The sequence below is a fragment of the Mercenaria mercenaria genome, chromosome 8, assembly GCF_021730395.1.
Source record: "Mercenaria mercenaria strain notata chromosome 8, MADL_Memer_1, whole genome shotgun sequence".
NCBI lineage: Eukaryota > Metazoa > Mollusca > Bivalvia > Venerida > Veneridae > Mercenaria > Mercenaria mercenaria.
In genome coordinates, this window is record NC_069368.1 from 11,411,343 (window position 1) to 11,427,859 (window position 16,517).

Consider the following 16,517-nt stretch of genomic DNA (forward strand, 5'->3'; position numbering starts at 1 on the left):
ATTATTTTGGTAAGCACCCCTTTTAAAAGTTACTGGTACTGTCCAAATTGAAAGATGGACAAGTTCATTGTTGAAATTTAGCAGGGTAGACGTTTATAAATTGTCTGCTTCATTACTATATACATCTAATTATCTAGTCATTTAAATTTTCATGTCTTACTGATCCAAATGATGTCCCTCGCAGTCGGTTTTGGGGTTATTCCTTACATGGACCCAGGCTGCGTACAGTGGAAGCCAAGTTTGCTTCAAGCTTCTTTTTCAGTCTAACAGGATGATGAATCACAGGCGTCTATTTAACTTATTTTTGTTATTAAATAATACCCTTTGGCCTGTTTCATGAAGATTAGAATTTTGATGGGAAGTGCTTCAGGAAAATCGTTTTAAACAGATTCATTTTAGAGAGCAGTGCATGAACTAGGGGAGGCCACTAGACAAATCCTAATAACTATTTCTTTGAAAGTGCTCTCCCTTATGTATTAAACTTGATGAATTTATCGATGGCAGTCAAATGTGGCAGCAGTACACATGATCAAGAGAAACCCCGTCAGTGGTTAAAACACCAAGAAAGGTCCAAGAAGTACACTATTTTTAAAGGTTGCCTACTTCTCCCATCCTTTCCTTGAAATTACTCTGGTATGACCTCAAAGAAATATACTTTGCTGTGTTTTAAAGGACACACATTTTTTGAATTGAGAAAGTTCTTTTTTTAGTTTTCATCTTTCTGCCTATCCATCCTATAGTCTCCACTGAAGAGACTTGTCACAATGGTACACTTAGATGGCAGAGAGAGAGAGAGAGAGAGAGAGTGTGAAAAACACAAGTTCCAAAGTTATCTTAAATATTAAAAAAAGTGATGGTAATGTTCAATTCACTGAAGGGAGTTTTACTTAACTTTGATGAAATGCTAGATAGAAATGTGTTGTTGTGGTGGTGGTGATGGGGAGGTGGGGAGCAGGGATAAAGAGCACAAGAATTCTAAATCTAATTTAGAATAAATATGAATGAAAATTTATACAAGCGGGCCATAATGATCCTCAGGATGCTCACCTGACTTTGACTTTTTATCCTTCCATAACCTTAGGACGGCCAGCACATATTTATGCAATCTCGCCAGGCATATGTATGTTTTTGACAACACAGAAAATGACGTCACTCGACCTTCAGCTATTTCCGGAAGTAAATAAAATGAAAGTAGAAATGCTAAACTTGAAAACGAAAGCCGCATAGGGGTCACGCGCAGGGGTCATCCCGTCTAAATGTATGCGCGTGGACTTTTTTTTTTTTTTTTTTTTTTTTTTGCAATTTTCAGCACTTTATTACGAATTGAAATTACCTGGGCTTTAGTACAGCATGCCAGCTTTTAATCTATGAAAAAATATTTGAGCTCTGGATAAACAGAAATCCCACAGGGGTCCGTAACAGACCAATGGTACATTGATAATTTTGGAACTTCATCAAATCGCTCAAAATGTCATTTTTGATGTTGTCTGAGAATGTCAGTATATGCCTCAGATGTAAGATATAACTGTATTAGAGGTGCAGACCTAGACATTTCAGAAATTTTTTCAAGGTAAGTTTTGTGTAATAAATGTTGTTACTACGGAAGCGTGAAAGGGCCATCAGACGCTAATATGTTTTAGTACGTTAAGGCTGCGGGAAGGATATGCCATGACAAACTGTATCAATTAATGCAAAAAAAACTTTTTCTTCTTCTATATTTAGCTCTAAATGGGGCCAAGCAGAGCATAAAGAATTCCATCAAGGATGCTACAGACCAAGTTAAATATTGTCCAATCTAATGGTTCATGAGAAGTTACTGAAAATGTTTATTATTTACTATGCTAGCTCTGGTGGCAGCCTTACTTTGGCCATATACTTAAGAGAAGTCCACAATATGATGTTACAGGCAAAGTTTGGCGAGGATCCATCAAGCGGTTAATTAGAAGTTCCTTAAAGGTTTTATCTAAATTTAGCCCTTGTGGCTCTTAAAAAAGGGGCCAAGTGGCAACATTTAGAATAAAATTTAGAGAGGACTTACTATACATAGATGCTACTTACAAAGGCTGATGGAGGTTAGGAATTTTCCCCAGGTGCCTGTCAGTACCTTGAATAATCGTGAGGAGCACCAAGCGTATTCCTCTGCCAAAGCTGAGAAGTTGTTACATTAACTGTGCTGGTATGACAAAAAAGTCAAACGAGCTCCACCAGACTACAGGAAAAGTTAAAGCACCAACAAACAATATAAAATACATAATATTTATTCATTTATATCATTTACGAAACAGTCTGTATAAGAAATAATTTACAAAATAACATGACTAACCATTTCTCACAGTCGTTATTCAAGTACGAAATAAACAACAAAAACATGGACAAATTTTTCTGATGTATGTTAACAAGAAATATACAACAAACCAATATACATCTACTGGCAGAAACAGTATTGCAGGACTACAAAAATAAATGCATCTCATTAAAACACGAGGCCGGACATGCTGCTACATTTTGTTTCCTCGGTGCGAAACTATTCTATCTGTTTCTCTATGTTATATATTGATACAACAGATACAATGAGGTGATAATTTGTAGGTTTTTTTTGGCCTTGATTAAAAGCCATTTATTCAAGAGGTAATAATTTCTAGACAACTACACTGTGAAACCTCAACAGTTCTGCTGAAAATACTGCATATAATTCTACATGTTTAAAGCTTCAGATTTAGTTTTTGCATGTACACTGTCAAGATGCACTGCTACATTGTGTAAACTTTGCAGTAATTAGAAGTTTGACAGCTAGATGCTTACTGAAAGAGAAAATGAAAATCTCCACAGAAGTAACGAAATAAGTATGCAATCACAACCACTCTATTATTGAACAAAAATCAGACACATGAAATATTTACTAAAATATACGTAGACAGAACCTCAGAATGTTTCTGAAATGAGCTAAACATTTTCAAAATAGTATTTCACAGTGACAAACTTTAGATTTTTTGAAATGTTTTAACAACAGCTGTCAGAGGACAGCAAAGCTCAACTACCGGTATTCAACAGCCTCATCACTAAAGAAAGTGAATAGAATGAATACAAATACTGAAAAAGGGGCATAATTTTGTGAAAATGGATAAAAAGAGTTACTGAATCTGCACAATACAATGTCATCTCACCGGTGGTCAAGTGTGTGAAGTTTCAATCCATTTCCATTACCAGGTACTGAAATGCCAGCTTACAAAAAAGGGTTATAATTTTGTAAAAAAGCAAAATAGAGTTATGGAGAGTCAGTTTAACACAGTGAATAAGTGAGTGAAGTTTCAATCAATTCCCGCAAGTGGCAGCTTACAAACAGAAACTTGACCAAATCGGGACACCTACAAATGGGTGAGTGTAACATCTCTTCATATAGTCAAGCTAAAAATTTAGCAAGCACTTTTTTGTTCGTAAGAAATGATAAATTAGAAGTTCTTACAAGGTCATTTTGTTGAGTTTTATACAGTTGATATTATTTAAAATGTTCTAACAATCTTTGTCACGCTGTTTTGAGACTTGTTATATCAGGCACTAACTTGAAAATATCTACAAAACAACTCAAAACACATGTAAAGATAGACATTTTCTAAAACAGGAATTATATAATATTATACTATTTCTGCTATATCAAATTGTTGATAAATTTAACCCAATGGCCCTTTTTAATCATGATAAGACATACATCATGATATAAAACTCGCATTCATGTTTTAAATATCACTTTGAACGTACGGTATATGACAGTAGATATTTGCACTGGTGTGGGATAAAAGTCATCCTGGTTTCCTTTAACAGTTAAATACTTTATTGTGGTAAAGTTTTGCCATTTTGGTTGCCATAGTAAAAACAGAAAAGTTAAAATGTTATAACAAGTTACAACATCCCTTATTTCATTTTGCCAAGGCATCATTATGACACCCCTATTTCACATACAGGTCTATTGGGGGCAAAAATCATTCTTTAGATATCAGATTTAAATAAAAATTAATATGTTTAAAAAAATGTCACAGAGCAGCTGGCAAAAATCAGTAGAAAGTAACAGCACCATGTCTTATGTAAATAAATAAAAAGAATTATAAACAACCAACTATATTCCACTAATTCTATAAACTATATTAACAATTTTATTAAAAGATCACTTTTACATGTTTTTAATTAACCCTTTCCATGCTGGACACGACTGAGTCTACTTTTGCGACCAGTGTAGATCATGATCAGCCTGCACATCCATGCAGTCTGATCATGATCTGCACTGTTCTCCATTCAGTCAGTACCTTTTTGGTAAGCACCCCTTTTAACAGTTAATGGTACTGCCCAAATTGGAAAATGGACAAGTTCATTATAGAAATTTAGCATAGTAAGGGCTAAATACATGTCCGTAAAATGGTATTGTTTGCTCCAGAAATCTAACCCAGTGCTAGCATATATCATGCTTAACCCTTACCCTGCTATATTTCTGTAATGGACTGGTCCATCTTTCAATTTGGACAGTACCATTTATTATTCAAAGGGGTTTACACTGAAAATTTACTGACTGAATAGCGAACAGTGCAGACCATGATCAGACTGCACGGATGTGCAGGCTGATCTTGGTCTGCACTGGTCGCAAAGGCAGAATCATCTGCCGCCAGCAGGCTAAGGGTTAATAAAAATCGCTACTCCATAATTTGTGCTACAGTTATCAATTTACAGTTCTATGCTAAATTTTGCTGGGCTAAAGTTAAAACTGGAAGAAAAATATAAGAACTAATTTCTGATGTCATGTAATAAAACAGCTTGCAAGTCAATAGTCAAAACTATTAACTCTCATTCTTTTGCACCTCAGGCAATAGTTTAGATTATTCATTAAGTGTTAGTTAACAGTAGTTATATAAACTTGTAAATGGTTATTCAAAAGGTGAAAGAAACTACTGAATAGCAGAAATAATTTTAACCTGTATGACCTTGACCTTTCAGTTGCAGACTTTATACTATAAATTGTAACATAGTCAGAAAGCATCAGTACAGCGTCCATATCCTTACAAAATATCATAATGAGATCAGACTAATTTAAAGGGTACGAAATTTAACCCTTAGCCTGCTGCAGGCGGATTTAACAGCCTTTGCAAACAGCTTGGAACCAGATCAGACGCCGATTAAATCGGCGTCTGATCAGGTTCCAAGCTGTTTGCCACTCTGACAATATTTCTTCCAATTTTGGAGCAAATTGAATGAACTTTACAATTTAAGCAGAGGACATTTCCAGCAGACGACAATTTATCTAGCATGCTAAAGGTTAATTAGTACACTTGTACAAACAATTCAAAAATGAATTTTCCGCAAAATATACAGAAACATAAGTATAAGGCGAAAACTAAAAACAATAATAAATAAATTCTTTCTACAAATTAAAAAAAATCTTCATATCCCAGGAATTGATGTGAGAAAAGAAGACAATCAACCCCTAGGAACACTGATATGTTAATATGATGCCATTTTTCTAAACAATTTGGGTTAAGATTCCATTCTTAGATGTATTTACTTAAGCTCTGTGCTAGTAGTAATACCTGTGTATGTAGTGCCTATTTCACTATCACTGGACTATTTAGAAGTGTTGTGAAGTGTACACAAAAATGTGTAACATAGTCACGAAACCAAAGTAAAAGGAACTGCCAGACAGTATAAAACGTCTTACAAAATCAGACTTTAATATTCAACATAAACAGGTATCATAACAAGGTTTTAAAAAAAAAATCAAAATGTCATTAACATATTTGGTAGAGATGCTCCTATGCAGCCAAACACAAGTCCTTGATCAACTTTGGGGGAGGGACTTTTGAAATACCTTAGTTTCAAAAACTTCCATCAAATGGTTTCAGAGAAGAAAATTATCACTTGAAGAAAATGTGGATAGACAGGTGGACAGATGCTTGGTAGAAAGTGATCAAAATGGTGGGGGCAGGGGGAGCATAGAAAAGTAAAATTTTATTTATGTTAAAATACATCCCTAACTCTAACAACTATTTTTTTTAAACATGATATACAAAGATGAACACTGTAACATCTGGAATTCTAGAATTTTGACTTTGTGCCTGTAAAATGTTTTCTGTAGTGCAGATATATATACCTGCGGATAAATCAATCAAAGACTAAAACTTTCATTAAAAAAAATGTAACAAGATAAAATTTACACAATGATATAATGTATCACACTCTGATCAGAGAGAAAAGGTAACAGAAGTTAATATTTCATACATGTGTGCCTTCTCCTTATTAAATCCCCATAGGAAAGAAAAAAAATACATGTATGTTGATAATTAATATTTTATGCAAACTTAACAACTTAAATACTGTATATTTTAAATTCAATGGATATCATGTTTTAAGAATAAATTTAATAAAGAAATTATATTCTGAAATGAGAAACATAAAAAATGTAATCATCTTTGAAAAGGAAAATGTATTTGCCATATCTGGTTCTTGTGTCACATTTACAATGGGTCATGTCTGGATCTGGTCTAACATTTGCAATGAGTAATTTCTAGATCCAGCCTTACATTTGCAATACCAGCCTTACATATTCAATGGGTAATTTCTGGATATTGTCTTAATATACTTATAACAGGTAATTTCTAGATCCAGCCTTGCATTTACAACGGATAATTTCTAGATCTAGCCTTACATTTGCAATGGATGATTTCTGCTTGTAGCCTTGCATTTGCAATGGGCAATTTCTTGATCTAGTCTGACTTTGCAATGGGCAATTTCTTGATTGGATCTAGCCTTGCATTTGCAATGTGTAATTTTTAAATCCAGCCTTACATTTGCAATGGGTAATTTTTAAATCCAGCCTTACATTTGCAATAGGTAATTTCTAAATCCAGCCTTACATTTGCAATGTGTAATTTTCAGATCCAGCCCTGCATAATTGGTATGTAAGCGAGTTTTTACCTTCTATGCATGACACAATTACAATAGTGGGTACAAAAGGCAAGATAAAATTGCAATGCTTCATCTTTACTATGCATCTAGGAAAAAATCTTACTTTAATAACTTTAGAACTTTGCAATAGCATAATATTTGAACACAGTTTCCAATTTAAACGCCAGTATGGAACACAATTAATTCATTAAGCTATACACTATCAAATGTATACCAACAGTGTTGCTTAACAATTTAACAGTATATTATTACAGAAAAATCATTTTTGTTGAACAATGTATCACTAAATGCACAAGAATAAAGTTTACTATTTTACTTTTAGAACATACAGTGGAACTTCGTTTGCTTTAACTCAATAATTCAAACACCAGCCTTAATCCGAACTCATCATCAGGTCGCGGCGAAATTCCTTTAAAATGAAGTGTTCTTTGGCTCACACTGCCAATTACTTGTACAAACTGTGACCATCCTGTCCAGTTAGAGTGAACAAAGTTCGACTGTAGTTTATTGTTAAAAATAGTAGCAGAGAACTTGGTAATAAATGCAAAATGCTAAATCTAAGTAATACGTTTCTAAATTAAATGCATCATGTACACTTTCTTAAATTATGTTCAGCAGTTTTTATTGTGAGCAAATATTACAATATCTGATATAACTGATTGTAAAATGGCTCTTTGAAGAAAATGAACCCTAAAGTGTGCAAAGTATAAATGCAGTGAATATGAAAATAAATGCTGTTGGACATGAACAAATTATATCTATTTTAGTATACCACAAGGAACAGCGGCAAATCACATGTGGATAAAAGCTATGTAAACATTGCTTATAGTGAACTGGTCTTTTCTGTCTTACTTAAATCGAGATAGTGCAGTGACGTAGCCAGCCAAATAAAAAAACCTGTTGCAGAAAAACCTTTACATCCATGAAGTGCTACAGTGAAAAATATATTTCAGAAAAGCATCTTAGCCCAGCTACGCGTCTGTCGTGTGATAGGTAACATAATATCCTATAAACATGAATACAAAGGGTAGATGTGATAGTTTGAAATGTAACCGTTGTCCTTAATTAAGACCACCATTCCATCAGCTTGGGTTTTAAAATGAATATGAACAGCTCTGTTAAAGGGAAATCAGTAATATATAAGATGAAACAAATCCTCTATATCTACTGTAAAAGCTCATATTTTCGCTTGGTCAAAATTTCACGATTTGAAGTTTTGAGTACGTTCGCGGGGTTTAATATTTGCGAAATTGTAAAAATGGTATATTTGAATTTGAATTATACTAATGGGGAATATTTTTGTTAGGATTAATTTTCGAGAGCTGTATAACCTTGTGAATATAGCGAAAATTAAACCCTCGTGAAAATTTCTGCTTTTACAGTATCTCATCTCTCTGCATAAACCCTATCTGTTCATTGTTGTACTGACAGAAACCCCTCAACCCCTCTCCCTCACTCCTTCTCTCCCTCTCGCTTACACATTCCCTTGAAACTGTCAACAATCTCCATTAAAAAACTAAACTGAGGATTTTGTCTATTTAAAACTGAGAAAGCAGGTTGCCATGGAGATTTCTTCAAAGATGGATATTGACCAACTCTTAGATACCGGGAATTATGCTAATCATAAAGTTTGATGTACGCCTAGTCATATGATCCATGTTTTTTTTTCAAATCCAGTCCATACCATTGAACAAACTTCCATAGTAAGTAATGGAAAGCTGTACCGAGCTGCATAAATTGGTCCTAATATAACTACAGATACTTCACATGTTTATAAATACACAATTTTAAAACATGACAAATACTAATATTTTATCTTAAAATTACAAATGAATAACAACATTAACAGCATTTGTTACTAAACTCTATAAAACATAACAGGTGCCTGAAAAAAACAGGTGCACTTATGATACCATATATTCCCTCACATAAGTCTGTACCATGAATAAGTCGCAGTACTGTATCTACCTTTGTCACAAACATTAGATTAGATGCAAATTTTTTTTATGTTTCTTTGTATGTTTGCAATAGCAGCTATTTCACACTATGATGACCCATTGTGATTTGGCCAAACAGTATCAAAGCTGATAGGCAAGACTAAAGATAAATGTTTTAAAACTTATGGAGTTTACCAGTATTCTGTTTAACTTTTGTTTGTTTTGTTTTGGGTTTAACGCTGTTTTTCAACAGTATTTCAGTCATGTAATGGCAGGCAGTTAACCTAACCAGTATTCCTGGATTCTGTACCAGTACAAACCTGTTCTCCACAAGTAACTGCCAACTTCCCCACATGAATCAGTGGTGGAGGACTAATGATTTCAGACATAATGTCGTTCATCAAATAGTCAGGGAGAACATACGCCCCGCCCGAGGATCGGACTCGCGACCCCCAGATCCATAGACCAACGCTCTTACCTACTGAGCTAAGCGGGCGGGCTCATTTTTTGTTTGTGTTTTTTTTTTGTTTAACTGAAGTCACAAAAAAGGAATTTCCTACCTGTATAAGTGTTGGTGAACACAACAAATGGCTTGACCAAAATATCACACTGGACTTATGTTTAATACAGACTTATTTGAGGGAAGACAAATTAAATCATGTTATCTTCATTTTAATACCAAGATTAAAGTATGCCAGTTTTAGAGAATATTCTGCCAGACTAGCATAGGCTTGTGTGAGAGTACATAACTGCTAAAAGACAGCAGCTGTGTTATCAAATAATTATTATCACAGTTAACAATCTTTAACATTCATGTGACACAGCATGGCCATTATATACTTCCATACAAAACAGACCCTTCCCTTGACAGTCAATTGCCAATTGCTTATTTGCAAAACATTTACCATTTATGAGGCCAGATAATTTATACTTAGGCCAATCTGAGCAAATTATTTTCAGCTAGATGTGTGTACATAGGACATTGATGCTCCCCACCTCCTCTCTGTACATGCTTTAATGATTAGGAGAAATATTTTTAAGTTATATGGAATACAAACTTTTAAGCACTTTGTGTAGTTTTCACTAGGTCTAGGAACGTAACTCTTGTCTGGCTGTGTGAAATCTCAAATAGAAAACAAAGTACACAACTTCACATGGTATATAACATTCCTCTGTTTTATGACTTTAAGTTAATAACTTTTTGAGATACATGCAATGCAAACTTGCATTCCCATTATGCATATTTTTTATAAAATCAAGAGCCATAACTCAGGTTTGACCAATAGAAATCCAAAACAAAATCTCGGGAGTACAACTTCACATGCTGAAGAACATTCCTATTATGTTTCATGACCCTAGGTCAAATATGTTTTAAGATTTGTGCAACACAAACTTTTATGCCCTTTAACAGGTATTTTTGACTAAGTAAAGGGCCATTACTCTGGTCTGACTGAGTGAAATCTCAAACAAAACTGCAGGGGCACAACTTCACAAGCTAAATGATATTCCTTTAATGTTCTAAAACCCTTGCCAGTTACTTTTTGAAATACATATGACACAAACTTTAAGACCATTTTTATGCATATTTTTAACAAATTAAAGGGCCGTAACTCTCGTCTGGCTTTGAGAAATCCCAATTTAAACCAGGTGAACAATTTCACAAGCTGAAAGGTTATTTCATGAGGTTTAATGACTCTGTGTCAAATACTTTTTAAGATATGAATGAAACAAATTTGGTCAGACAGACAGATAGACAAGGGCAACTCCAAGAGCTCCACCCCACCCAAAAAGATGTTGGGGGGCACAAAAATTCAAAATCAGGAGTTTATCTCAGCTGACAATAAATTAAATTCTAATATATACTATATGCAAATGAAAACTCTGATTTCATAGTTTGTCTTGATTTGTTTGAAGGTGCTCTTAAGACATTGCTGTTGACACATGAGCAAAAATTGTGTTTTCCCCTGACAATTATAAATAACCTTATAAATGTTATAACAGCAGTGAAAATATCCAATATATTCCTGTTACATGAAACTTATGGTTTTCTATGGTTTTAAGTTTGATATTATATGCTTCTCTTGTGAACAGATCTTGGGATTTTTTTTATGAATTTCTGAAGAACGAATTAAATTTTAATAAATACGACAAACACCATCACAACAAATAAACAAGGACAGCAACTTTATACATTAATTGCTGCTAATTGTTTGTAGTACTCATGTACTAGAAAATGGTTCACATTGACAAATGAATGGTAAAAATATAATCTGCGACTGGAGGTGATTATTTTGTTATTCTAACCATACATAACATATAAGCTTTTAAAAAATATTTACTAAACTTTGTGTTGTGCCTCTTTTGGACACAGTATTAAAGCAGATATCTGTGTATTGGATGGATGCAGATACAATTTCAACAGTTACCAGGCATTCTGAGCTAAAACACTAACCATTTGTATTACACAATGTACAAATACTAAAATATAAAGATACAGATTTGTAAATATCTTTCTCCTTTATTCTTGTCTTGCTGCTAAAGACTCTGCCAAAAAATTGGTATTGATAGATCAGTATACTGTACTGTAAACAAACTTTTTTCCACCTGTGGTATTAAAAAGACCGATTTTAAGTTTACCCAGAAGTCCCTATACACTGTCTCAGATAGCCGTGGAGGACTATATACTTCATCAACATATGCTCTAGACTAAATAAACACATATATCGGACCTTGTCGACACATACCGTAGATCTAATTAAGTATACCTTAATTCCAGTTAACCTTCAATCACAGCGTATAAAACTTTTCTCAACATAAACATATTAAGATTCAATTAGAATAAACAATAGCTCAGGCTCTTTAAACCTTAGATCTTAATTTAGCACAAACTTGAAATATACATCGTGCTTTCCTTCTAGTTCACACACAGTATTAGACATAATATTACATATTCTAGAACCTAATAACACATACCTCATGACCCAATTGACATATACCTGCCATCTTAGATATTGTCTACTCATATGCCTGATCCATTGGCATAGATCTTAGATCAACTAAACACGCAACTTGAATTAAGTTAGCAAATACCTTTGATCTTGTTAGTACACAGCATAGACCTTGTTATTACAACTGTTTTCAAATAATTTATTTTTAAATATATTGGTATACACTCCTGACATATTAAGTATTACACATTACACAACCTGCATCAAAATAATGTGACACAGTCTATAGTCTATTTCTAGTAAGTGTACTTAACACTGGCAAAATCCAGTTAGTACACAGTCTATTGGAATAGTATAAATAGTGTATTTAGTAGTTAGACAAGAGTCTGAATGTAGACTCAATTCACCTGGATAAAGTACATGTTTGGACAAGGAATATTCCACATATTTTTGCAGTTTTTCGAGTTTCTCATCAGCTCTATTCTGTTCAAACCCGTTTTGTACTGACTGACAAAGTACATCAGAATTTCTAAATACATCTTGTTTAAGGGTTTACATATTTCTATAATGAAATTCAACATAGCATGCCCATCTTCTTACTTAACAATATCTATAACAAATTACTAATTTCATCACTTCTTATCAACTTCATACTTCTCACTGGTAGCACTGTGCTATTTTTAGTAACTTGCAGCAGACGACAAAGAGATCACATGACTATAACAACAGGTCAGCTGACGCATCACATGACCATAGTTAAGATTCTAGACACTAAAACAATGAGATAGAATCAAGTATCTTCACAAGTTCTGTTTTCTGTGTTTTCTGTTGAAGAGCTTTTATTTTCTGTGGATTTTGTAGCATTGTCTATGTTTTGCTCTGGTCCTTTGATAGGGAGGTCGTAATTATGGGTCGGGTTTTCTTCCTCCTCTGTCCAGAATTTGTAGTTGTCCTGAAGGTGTTGAATTAACTCCGGAATATCACAGAAATCTGCAAATAAAATGAAATTACCACTATCAAATTGAATTCAAATACAAAGACATTCACATGGACTAGGATTCATATATAGTTATGTGTGTGCATTTTTATTTTGTTTGGTTTAACACAGTATTTACTGCACATAAACATAACAAGGCTATTTTTGCACAGAACGACAACTTTCAAACAAGAATCTGCAGTGAAGGAAAAAATTAACGATTTCAGATCTCAATTCTAAAGCTTTAGTGGCCAGTTTTGGCATAATGAAACTCATTTTCTTTACACAGGCATAACCTCATATAGAAGATTGGTGAATAAAAACTGAAGTAATCATATCTAGTAAGCCACAATATAACTTATTTCAAGGGTACTGGTTGGGAACCAGTTTCAGGACAGGACCAGTTTCCGGACACATGTAATATCCGCTTTATTTCGTTGGTATTCACGTAATTGTTTCATCTAGATCATTTAGATGTTTGTTCTTCATGTCTGCAACAAACCATTACATTACAAGGCTGTATGATGTTAGGTTTTATGATGATACCTCACCTGTGTTTACAAAACAACTTTCTGTCTTAACGAGGCTAGAAAATAGCGTTGCGCATGCGCAGTAGTTTGCACTTACTGAGGTATCAAGTGGGGAAGAAATATTTGAACTACATATTGATTATCTGCTGATAACATGTGCTACTTTTAATTTCACAGTAGTAGATATATAAAATGCAGGGCTGTCGATTTTTGCACTAATTTTATTCTATAATTATATATTGGAATTATCAAGAATTCATGTTGGACGAATTTCAAATTTTTTACAGTCAACCTCGGTTTGCTTTCGTAGCTGGTATTGAACGTCGGGTAACGTTTCATGTGCATTTTTGAAGAGATTAATGATAAAGAAATGTGTAAAAATAGTTTAATTACTTATTTCGATATCAAAATAACAGCAAAACATCATCAAAATATTTGTCCGGCTACTGGTTTACCTCATAGGGAAAATAACTTCTTTTAGTGACCCCATTTGAGGCCCCATGGAACCCATATTTTACATCACAACGCGATGCTGATTAGAACACCGGACGCGGAATGAGCTGAAGTTGGTACAGTGTGGGCTTCATTTATGTCAAATATTATTTTAGGGAATAATGGAGCCGAAATGTGTATATTAAACCAAAATCCTACATTTATTTAAGGATCGAGTGTTATTTATGGTGCGTTTATACCTGTATAAACCACACTGAACTTCTGGCAAATCTAAGAATCATGCTAGCGATTCTGGAAGTCCTAACGTGGTTTATACTAAAACAAATGTGAAACAAGAGCTATCACTAATGGTGACAAATGCCCCCGCAGCACCTTGACCTTTGACCTGGTGGCCTTGACCTTTGACCTGGTGACCCAAAAGTCAACAGGGGTTGTGTACTCAGTAAGTACTACCAGCATGTGAAGTTTAAACGTCCTGCATGCAGTGTTTCGCGAGTAGAGTGCCTTCATGCAAAAAGTTAACATTGGCCCCTGTGACCTTGACCTTTGACCTGGTGACCCCAGTCAGTAGGGGTCATGTACTCAATAAGTACTATCAGCATGTGAAATTTGAAGGTCCTGGGTGCAGTGGTTTGCGAGTAAAGTGCCTTCATGCAAAAAGTTAACATTGGCCTTTGTGACCTTGACCTTTGACCTGGTGACCCTAAAGTCAGTAGGGGTTGTGTACTCAATAAGTACTATCAGCATGTGAAGTTAAAGGTCCTGGGTGCAGTGGTTTGCAGGTAAAGTGCCTTCATGCAAAAAGTTAACATTGGCCCCTGTGACCTTGACCTTTGACCTGGTGATTCCAATGTCAGTAGGGGTTGTGTACTCAATAAGTACTATCAGCAGGTAAAGTTTAAAGGTCCTGGGTGCAGTGGTTCGCAAGTAAAGTGCCTTCATGCAAAAAGTTAACATTGGCCCCTGTGACCTTAAACTTTGACCTGGTGACGCAAATGTCGGAAGAGGTCATGAACTCAATAAGTACTATCAGCACGTGAAGTTTAAAGGTCCATGGTGCAGTCATTTGTGAGTAAAGTGCCTTCATGCAAAAAGTTAACATTGGCCCCTGTGACATTGACCTTTGACCTGGTGACCCCAAAGTCAGTAGGGGTTGTGTACTCAATAAGTACTATCAGCACGTGAAGTTTGAAGGTCCTGAGTGCAGTGGTTCGCGAGTAAAGTGCTTTCATGCTGAAGTTAACGTTGGCCTTCATGCTGAAGTTAACGTTGGCCTTCATGCAAAAAGTTAACGTTGTGACGAACGAACAAACAAACGGACAGTTGAAAACTAATATGCCTCCCTTCGGGGCAAAAAAAATAACATATTCATATCTGTACAGTAGCCTGCTACCATAAAATAAATGAGATTCTTTTCCATAAAAAAGAACTCTCTGTAAAATGCCGTCCTTTGACCTACTGGCTCAAAAATACAGTAATAGTCATCCACTGAAAATCATATTTTGAAGTTTGTGTAGACTGTATGGCAAAGCATTCTTAATTATCGAGCTGAAACCGTTTTCAGTCTCAAGGTTAATTGTGAATTTAACTTTGACCTTAGCTGACCTCCAAAACACTAGAAGTCATCTATTGACGACAGACAAATAAACCAATAAAGTTTGAAGGCAGTAGACTAAAGTGTTATTTTTACTGACCTTTGACTCAATGACCTGAAGAAACAACAGGTATTACTTTACTGATCAAAGGCCATGAAAAGGGATAGTAAAAAAGAGAAACTAAAACTTACAGTCCCATGCATCAAACATGTCATTAATGAAAAAATCTATAAAGCTTGTTTGTGACTTTGGTAGACTGCACGTTTTCCTGTCAAATACTGGCATCACCACTGGTAGGCCTAACTGCTTCTCCTCATCTGTCTGGAAATAAAAAAAAAATAGCTTTATACTGTTAAATCACATTTTCTAAAATATAGTTTCAGCAATAAATCTTCATGTTTATAGTGCGTTTTCTTTGAGCACTTTTGACATTCCAATTCCTTAGTCTTTTGATGCATAAAGCTAACATTTGCAAAGTCACAATGGCTTAGATTCCTTCCATATATCGGGTTGTCAAACTTATAACATGCATTAAACGGGAAGTTGCCAATGGAAAGCCTGCATTGTGTTTCAACATTAGAGCACTTTCTTTTCCAACAGCTGCGGTTTGCATACCTCCTTACCTTTTCAGAAGTCTATCACATAAATGGTATAAAAATCAGATAAACAAGAGCTGTCTCCATAGGATGACACATGCCCCCGATGGCACTTTGAATGAATAGTTATGGCCGATGTTAGAGTTTAGGACCTTTGACCTACGAAGCTGGGTCTTGGGCGCGATACGTCGTCTTACTGTGCCACACATTCATGCGTAGTTATTTTAAAATCCATGCATGAATGACAAAGATATGGAGCGGACACGCCCATCAATGCACTATCATGAAATATGACCTTTAACGTCTAAGTGTGACCTTGACCTTTGAGCTACGGACCTGGGTCTTGCACGTGACACGTCGTCTTACTGTGGTACACATTCATGCCAAGTTATTTGAAAATCCATCCATCGATGACAAAGATATGGACCGGACACGCCCATCAATGCACTATTCTTTAACGTCTAAGTGTGACCTTGACCTTTGAGCTACGGACCTGGGTCTTGCACGCGACAAGTCGTCTTACTGTGGTACACATTC

General features: G+C 35.0%; 1 protein-coding gene across 6 annotated transcripts in view; it reads right to left on the reverse strand.

Moving 5' to 3' along the window:
* Positions 1-2,242: 2,242 nt before the first annotated feature.
* The window catches only part of LOC123523048 (high affinity cAMP-specific and IBMX-insensitive 3',5'-cyclic phosphodiesterase 8B-like), a 292,542-nt gene continuing 278,267 nt past the window's right edge, over positions 2,243-16,517 (reverse strand). For all 6 annotated transcript variants that reach the window (XM_053549385.1, XM_053549384.1, XM_053549382.1 and 3 more), the window contains 2 exons: positions 15,576-15,705; positions 2,243-12,820 (listed from right to left, as the gene is read on the reverse strand). In XM_053549385.1, the coding sequence (XP_053405360.1) occupies positions 12,621-12,820; positions 15,576-15,705 (330 nt within the window). In that variant the 3' untranslated portion in view covers positions 2,243-12,620. The remainder of the gene's footprint in view (positions 12,821-15,575; positions 15,706-16,517) is intronic.